Source organism: Pituophis catenifer, unplaced genomic scaffold (assembly GCF_029215685.1).
Source record: "Pituophis catenifer annectens isolate HBS135680 unplaced genomic scaffold, rPitCat1.0.hap2 SCAF_3, whole genome shotgun sequence".
In the NCBI taxonomy this organism is placed as follows: domain Eukaryota; kingdom Metazoa; phylum Chordata; class Lepidosauria; order Squamata; family Colubridae; genus Pituophis; species Pituophis catenifer.
In genome coordinates this window covers 11,270,962-11,279,822 of record NW_027256883.1, presented here as the reverse complement: position 1 = coordinate 11,279,822, position 8,861 = coordinate 11,270,962, and the positions used below count along the sequence as shown (strand labels likewise).

At 43.1% G+C, this 8,861-nt stretch overlaps 1 protein-coding gene and 1 pseudogene across 1 annotated transcript; both read left to right on the top strand.

Annotated features, from left to right (window-relative positions):
- The first annotated feature begins 454 nt into the window (after positions 1-454).
- LOC139315616 (phospholipid scramblase 2-like) lies at positions 455-1,204 on the top strand. Its single transcript, XM_070942010.1, has one exon. It carries the CDS (start codon positions 455-457, stop codon positions 1,202-1,204), a length of 750 nt encoding a protein of 249 aa, XP_070798111.1.
- A 3,935-nt stretch (positions 1,205-5,139) lies between these two features.
- On the top strand, positions 5,140-5,669 carry LOC139314393 (phospholipid scramblase 1 pseudogene; annotated as a pseudogene).
- Positions 5,670-8,861: the final 3,192 nt, after the last annotated feature.

Genomic DNA, 8,861 nt, shown 5'->3' with positions numbered 1-8,861 from the left:
TCCTTTTACCTGTCTGGGTTGATTTTTTTTTAGGTCCCTCTGGCTTTTCATGAAAGTTCAGGGGAGAAAGCTGAGGTACAAAAATTATGACATCTGACGTACTGGTAATTTTCTCTACTGGAAGTCAAGGCAGCCATATAGGAGGATCCTACTTTCCTTTTACCTGTCTGGGTTGATTTTTTTAGGTCCGTCTGGGTTTTCATGAAAGTTCAGGGGAGAAAGCTGAGGTACAAAAATTATGACACAACAATAGGCCCAACAGGTAAGTAGCACCCTGTTTAGCCTTTGCAAAGGGTTAGGCTGTATAGGTTCAGATATAGACAGAGGCTGATGGGACCTAATTGTCCTTGACAGGATACAGTCACTTCTTCAATGCAGAAGAACAAGCTAAGCCAGTGACTTATCAGGTGAGCATGGAAGAATTTCTGGACCAAAACTGTACGGACCTGCAAAAATGATCCAGCTTCCTACTACAGCTATAACGGCATATGGCTACAGCCGCAATGACATGTGGATGCCATTACCACCTTCGTTTACCGTCTGTCCTCCTGGGTTGGAATATTTATACCAACTTGATTGGTTATTAATCCACCAGAAATATGAAGTTCTGGAGCTGATCACATCTTTTGAAACAGCCAACAAGTACGAAGTGAGGAACGTGCTCGGGGAAATTGTGTATTTCGCCACAGAAAAGAACAACTGGTGCGTGAGGAATTGCCTCGGGACCTTGCGGCCTTTCACCATGGTGATCTCGAACCACGTGGGAGAGCCGGTCATCCATCTCGTGAGACCTTTCCGTTGTGACGGCTGCTGTTGCCCGTGCTGCTTGCAAGAATTGGAAATCCAGGCCCCGCCCGGCTTACCCATTGGCTACGTCCAGCAGCTGTGGCACCCCTGTCTGCCCAAATTTGTAGTCAAAAACGAAGCCCACAGAGATGTCCTGAAAATCGTTGGACCTTGCATAACGTCTTCCTGCTTTGGCGAGGTGGTATTTGAGGTGATGGCACTAGATGAACAGACCAGCGTTGGAAGGATTGCTAAGAAGTGGGGAGGTGTTCTCCAGGAGTTCTTCACGGATGTGGATTTCCTTGGAATTTTGTTCCCTCGAAACCTTGATGTTAAAATGAAAGCAGTGATGCTTGGGGCAGGTTTCCTCCTTGATTTCATGTTCTTTGAAGAAGGAGGAGGGGCAGGTGGAGAATGATATACTGTTTGGTCTTAAAAGCTGACCACCCTTGAATTATAAAACCTTTAGAGAAAGTCCTTGTGTTGATCTATTCTTTCTTGGCTAAAATGGGGAGCCAGGTCTGCTGACTCAAGATTATTTTGGGATAACAAATATTAAAGGGACAGAGCTGAGCCAAGTTAAAAAGAGAGAAGGCAACGCAGCAGGCTATTCATTCTTTTGCAAATAAATCCCCCCTGTTAATTTGGATTTTGAATGGATGAGGTCACACAGTTGCTGCTGAGCAGGGGGCTGGACTAAAACACCTCCAAGATCCCTCCCAACCCTGTTATTCTATCCTTTATTAAAAACCACAGCTTTCAAACCAGAATCACTGCGCTCACATAAAGCAGTATGCCAAAACCAAATGAACAAACCATGGTGTTGACTACAAGTTTAATTAATACTGGTAGTCCTCAATTTACAACCCTTCATTTAGTGTTCCAACAAAAATGAATATGAAATATGACCAATTTTTTTTCACACTTATGACCTTCACAGCATCCTCATGGTCATGGGATCAAAATTCAGAAGCTTGGCAATTGACCTCCTGTCTTTGACGGTTGCAGTGTCCCTGGGAGTTGAAGTCCAGACAACCTAAAATGGTCAAAGTTGAAAAACACTGTTAGAAGAAATATCCTTCTGGGTTCAGCTCCAAGTGGGGAAAAAGACACCGGAAACATGGAGACTGCTTGGAAAGATGGTTTAATGGTGGACAGGATCACATGGTTTGAGTTCCTGAACAAAAAAAGGGCTGATGCAGTGAGTCCCTGGGTTTTATGCCCTCTCTGGCTTTGAACTTCCTGGGGCCCAGAAAAAGTATCCTGATTGCTTGTCAAACTCCCAAGGGGTGGGGGTTTTAGCTAGCCTTGCTGGCTGATGTAATCTTCCTGGGTGCCCTGTGGTGAGTTTCTGTTGCTAGATGGGTCCTATTGTGTTAGTTTCTGTTGCTAGATGGGTCCTATTGTGTTGCAGATGATGGTCCATTGACAAAGATTGAGTTTCTTTGGAGGGGCAGGAAGGTGGGAGCTGTTTTGTCTCTAAAACATGTTTCTCCATTTCTGTTCTGCCCCAGCTATGGACCCCAAAGAACGCAGCACACACAAAAACTAGACAAAGCTTATTTTACTTATTTTATGAAAAACTCAGTCTTTTTCAACCAAAGGCTGTTAATAAACTTCCTTAACAGCCTACAAGCATTCTAAGATAAGGTAATCACAGTCTTACTAGGGTTGGCAGAAAGCCCAGAAGCAATTTTGCAGAGAATCCAGATGGGAAGGAGAGTGAGCTAAAGTTGTTCCCTACAGCTTGCTGCAATCAGCGTTCCTCCTTAAATAGGCTAAGGGAGTGGCCAATTAGCCCCAAGCCTTCCTCTCGAGGAGACCTCCTCCAGAGGAGCCATTCCTGCCTTTTGGCAGCTCTGTGTGCCCGTGCATTGAGAAGAGGCTCCTCTTCTTCGTCCTCTTCACTTAAAGGAGCCTCTGGAGGTTCTGAAGGCCCTGGCTGAATCCCTGCCTCTGGCACCACATCTCCAGCCTCCTCACTGTCCGACTCGAGCACCAGCTGCATAGGCTGCTGGCGCACAACCACACCGGCCTCCTCATTGTCGGAATCAGCTACAATCTGCACCGGCCGTTGACGGGCCATAACATTGCTCAAGCAGGGAAATATAATATTCTGCCTTTTTAATATTTCCCAAAAAATATTTCATTCTTCTAGGAAAGGGGTGGGTGCTAACTTCCTACAACACCAATCTTTCTGGATCTAGTGAAAGAGTGTGGTGCAAGTATGGCAATGACTTTAAGTAGCATATCCACTGTCCACAGAAATGTGTAGCGAGAGATAGTGATCAGGTAGAAAATGAAATACTAGGTTACAAAATGGTGGTACCTCAAGGGTTATTTTTCTGTTTCAATGGCTAACACATCCGAATTTAAACTAGAATGGAAGGGAAGGGAGGGGGAACAGTGGTGGAATTCAATTTTTTTTTACTACTGGTTCTGTGGGTGTGGCTTGGTGCGTGTGGCTTGGTGGGCATGGCAGGGGAAGGATACTGCAAAATTTCCATTCCCACCCCACTCCAGGGGAAGGATACTGCAAAATCCCCATTCCCTCCCCACTCCTGGGGAAAGGATATTGTAAACTCTCCATTCCCACCTCACTCTGGAAACAGCCAGAGGTGGTATTTGCTGGTTCTCCAAACTATTCAAAATTTCCACTACCGGTACTCCAGAACCTGTCAGAACCTGCTGAATAGCACTCCTGAGGAGGAAGTATTACTTTTCATTCAATCCTTATTCAGAACAGAAACATCCCATTTTTCACCGTCATGACGGAAACCCTAAAATCAGATGTATTTCACACCTGGCCATCAGGATGACAAATAAGCAAAACTGCATTATGACAGCACAGTGAATGCGTTGTCTTTTCATATTTGCGTTGCACTGCATGGAAGTCTGTAAGGAGTAAAGTCTTGTGCAATGCTACTGTGACATCCATCTGCCTCCTTTCCACAGGTGGATGTAACTAAGCTAAGTATAACACTGCCCACTTTGGCTTAATAAGGGTTTTAATTCTCTCTCTATAGCTAGTCCTCGACATAAGACCACAAGTGGGCTACAACTTCCATTGTTGAGACATGCAGTCATTAAGTGTGTTGCACTTGGTTTTACGTGCTTTTTGCCTGCAGCCACTAAGTGGATCACCATGGCTTTTTAAAGGAAATTTGGCTTCTCTATAATTGGCCTGAAGCTATCTGGGAAGGTTGCAAAACCCTGGGACACTGCATTTGTTGTAAGTATATGCCAGTTGACAATTGCCTAAATTTAGATCATATGGCCCCAGGGATGTTACAATGGGTGTCTTAAGTGCAAGGATTGGTTGCAAGTCACTTTTTTTCAGCACTGTATAACTGTGAACTGTCACCAAACTAATGGTCGTAAATTGAGGACTATTTCTATGTATTAAGCATACCAAAGCATTATTACAACTAAATCTACATAGATTGTTACTCACCCTCACATCTGCTCACCTGAAGTAGTGGTAATTTTCTCTACTGGAAGTCAAGGCAGCCATATAGGAGGATCCTAATTTCCTTTTACCTGTCTGGGTTGCTTTTTTAGGTCCAGCTGGGTTTTCATAAAACTTCAGGGGAGAAAGCTGAAGTACAAAAATTATGACACAACAATAGGCCCAACAGGTAAGTAGCACCCTGTTAGCCTTTGCAAAGGGTTGGGCTGTATAGTTTCAGATATAGATAGAGCAGGGGTGAAATCTACTTACCTTCCTTACCGGTTCACTAGTTCACACACCGCGCACATCACGTGGGCAGAAGGTAAAAACCACATTACTTCCTGGTTAAAATCAGGAAGTAATGACAAACAGGTGGGCGCTACCGGATCGCCGAACCACTGGCTAAGATCGCTACCAGATCGAGTGATCCGGTCCGATCCAGGAGCATTTCATCCCTGAGGGGCTGATGGGACACAATTGTCCTTTAAAGCAGTGGTGAAATCCAAATTTTTTTACTACTGGTTCTGTGGGCGTGGCTTGGTGGGCGTGGTGTGGTGTGGTGTGGCTTGGTGGGCGTGGCTTGGAGGGCATGGCTTGGTGGTCATGGCAGGGGAAGGATCTGCAAAATCTGTTTCCACCCCATTCTGGGACCAGCCAGAGGTGGTATTTGCCGGTTCTCCGAACTATTCAAAATTTCCACTACCAGTTCTCGAGAACCTGTCAGAACCTGCTGGATTTCACCCCTACTCTAAAGGCTACAGTTGCTTCTTCAATGCAGAAAAACAAGCTAAGCCTAGTGACTACTAGGTGAGCATGGGAGAATTTCTGGACCAAAACTGTATGGACCTGCAAAAATGAACCAAGGTCCTACAGTATAGGGCTTCAACCGCAATGATTTATGGATGCCATTACCATCTTCATTTGCCGTCTGTCCTCCTGGGCTGGAGTATTTAACCCACCTTGATTGGTTATTAATCCACCAGAAATATGAAGTTCTGGAGCTGATCACGTCTTTTGAAACAGCCAACAAGTACGAAGTGAGGAACGTGCTCGGGGAAATGGTGTATTTCGCCACAGAAAAGAACAACTGGTGTGTGAGGAATTGCCTCGGGACCTTACGGCCTTTCACCATGGTGATCTCGAACCACATGGGACAGGAGGTCATCCATCTCGTGAGACCTTTCCGTTGTGACGGCTGCTGTTGCCCGTGCTTGCAAGAATTGGAAATCCAGGCCCACCCATTGACTACATCCAGCAGGTGTGGCACCCTTGTCTGTCCAAATATGTAATCCAAAACGAAGCCCACAGAGATGTCCTTGGACTTTGCATAACGTCCGCCTGCTGTAGAAATGTGGTATTTGAGATGACGGCACTAGATGAAAAGACCAGCATTGGAAAGATTTCTAAGGAGCCCAAAATTTCTCCTTGCTAAGTAGAACAGATGTTAACTGAGTTTTGGCCCGTTTTATGACCTTTACTCCACAGTTGTGTTGGAAAAAATGTCCATATGGGTTCAGTTCCAAGTGGGGAGAAAGACACTGGAAACATGGAGGCTGCTTGGAAAGATGTAATTCCTAGAAGATTTCATTCTTCTAGGAGAGGAATGGGTGCTAACTTTCTACAGTTGTTAAACGAACTACTGCAGTTGTTAAATTACTAACAGGGTTGTTAAGTGAATCTCCTACTCTCAAAAAGACACTATAGGGCACTGCACACCAGAACTAGACACAAGAACAGCTTTTTCCCCAAACACCATCACTTTTCTAAACAAATAATTCCCTCAACAGTCAAACTAGTCTGCACTACTATTTATCTTCTCATCATTCCCATCATCCATCTCCTTCCACTTATGACTGTATGACTGTAACCTTGTTGCTGGTATCCTTACGAGTTATATTGATATTGTTTCCTGATTGCTTATTTGTAACCCATGACTATCATTAAGTGTTGTACCTTATGATTCTTGATGAATGTATCTTTTATTTTATGTACACTGAGAGCACAGGCACCAAGACAAATTCCTTGTGTGTCCAATCACACTTGGCCAATAAAGAATTCTATGCTATGCTATGCTATGCTATTCTGTCACTTTGTGTGTACACTAATCAGCATGCATTAAAATGAAATTTCATTGCATACAGCTCTCAAAGGGTCTCCACCTCCAATATACACTATCTAAACATGACTAAATAAATAAATACAAAATAATGCACATACCCCACCTATATTACATGACAGAAAAGAAACAACACAGTCTAGTTTGGATGTATACATGTACATGGCGAGAAAAACGCAAGTTTACGAGACGGATGGCTTAGGGAACAAAGTTGTTCCAGAATCTGGTAGTCCTGTTAGAAATGCTTCCAACATGTGTGTCACATGTAAATGCCTTATTCTCTAATATGTAAATAGTATATGATCGGGGTATCAGGGGTTAATTTATTCCTCACTTCTTAATGTATTCATAATTTACCACTCCCACATCTAGCTCCACCCATTGTATACATAAGGAGCTGCACGCATCCATTCCTCGCTTCTATCTGTGAATATTCAGTGAATATAGAATGCCTAGTGTAAATAAAAAGAGATATATTTGAACCTTTAACTCTTACTAGATTTATTGAGTCTGATCCTGAAAAATATTGCAACAATCTGGTAGCAGAGGATGGTTAATTGACTCAATAAAAAATTTAAATATGTCTAAGAGAGATAGGCCCAACACCAGGGCATACAGCAAAGAAATGGAAACGGATCAAGAAATAATCGATGAACCCACAAACGCGATTTCGAGAGAATCCGAAGAATACACCACTGAAGACGAAGAAATAATAAATGAGAATGATGACCGAGAGGAAATCAAAATAGAAAACAACGAACTCAGGTCAGAGATATTAAAACTATTAAAAAGCCAGAAGAATGATGAAAGCCTCATCGCGAACCTCCAAGATATGCTGAAAAACAGCGGAGCAGCGAGAGAGAAGCACATCACTACTGAAAAGCCAAAAGATTCAAAAACAGTGAGTGATATGATTACAGAAAAAAACACTATGAAGAAGAAAGGCGGTGATCCCGCGCAAAATTTTGAATGGCAGCCATCTTGGTTTCAACAGACCTCCAGGGTGAGCGAAGCAGAGCCAATCAGAAAACTAGATTCAAAATTTCTGGCGCGAAAAACATTACTAGACAATGAAAACGAAAAAGAGAAGTCAAACACCTCAGAAGAATCAGAATCGGAAAGTGAAGGTGATTCAACAGATACTCAGATAAAATCAGCAATGAAAACGCTTTTTGCTGCATTTGGACCGAAACTAAAAATTACCAAAAAGTCAACTAGAAAGCAAGCGAGCAAGCCAACGCCTCAAAATCTACCCGCTCCCATCCTGACAACGAGAGCACCGACGCCTGAACCCAGAGAGCCCTGCAGATACCGCCCCACGCCACAGACCGATGCAAGCACCAACGCTCTCAAAAGAAGAAAAAGAACAACCGCCATCGTCAGGACTCCCAAGATCAAGCCAGAGACCGATTCGTCTGAGGAGGAGCAGAACGAGTGAGCCGCAACGACGAGAACCTCTCACGACGACTCCAGGGACGAAATGGACAACGCGCATGTGCAAGACTACGCAGACGGCCCAGGAAGACATGAGTTGCTGAAAGGATCGTGCAGGCTCGTTGCGAGCATTCCCACGCCATTTTGTAATTTCCAGCATTTACGAGACCACGGACTACCTCAGGTTGTAAGTAACGGACCCAATAATGTCGGAAATTTGCCCAGTGACTTCCCAAAACTGAGGATAGATGGCATTAATTTACAAGAATGGTATCAGCAGCTCCAGGTTGTCTTTATGAAAGAAAACTTACTGTTTTTTATCACTAATCCCCCAAAAAGACCTTGGACTCTAAAATTAGACTGCTTACACCATAGAGCATTTTTCTTATTAATTTCTAGTGTATCTCCTGCTATGTATCACAGCATTAAGCAAAATCTGACTGTTTCAGAAATTATTCAATGCATGTTCAATTTATTTCACAGTGACAGTGTAGCTACTACCACAAGAATGTCTAAGGATTTCTTTTCCTCTAGGATAAAACCAGGGGTTTCCATAAGTGAACACTTAATATCTTTAAACAAAATAAGGGCTGAACTGCATTTAAGGGGGGAGGTGATTTCAGATCAAACGATGAAAAGTGTTATCATCAACTCACTTGACCCATCATGGGATAATTATATGTCACATTTGGACACAATCAATCTAGGATACTTATCCATAGAAAGTCTATCCAATAAGTTAATAGCTGAAGACAATTCAAGGAGGAATCGCTCTAACAATCACATAGAACACAAACCATATAGAAAAGTAGCTTTTCAAGAAAGATATAATGAAACATTTAGATGCCACAACTGTGGATCCAGGGAACACAATAGAAGAGATTGCCCCAAAATTTCAAAAGAAAGACATAGGTCAGAACACAGAAACAAATACAATTATAGACAGTCTTCCATTGATAGACATAGATATAGAAGCCCACCAAATTACAAAGAGCATAGAGGGGGCAGAGATAATTCAAAGGATAGAAAATCTGGTTCACTGAATGGACTAAACAAACAAGACAACACTAACAT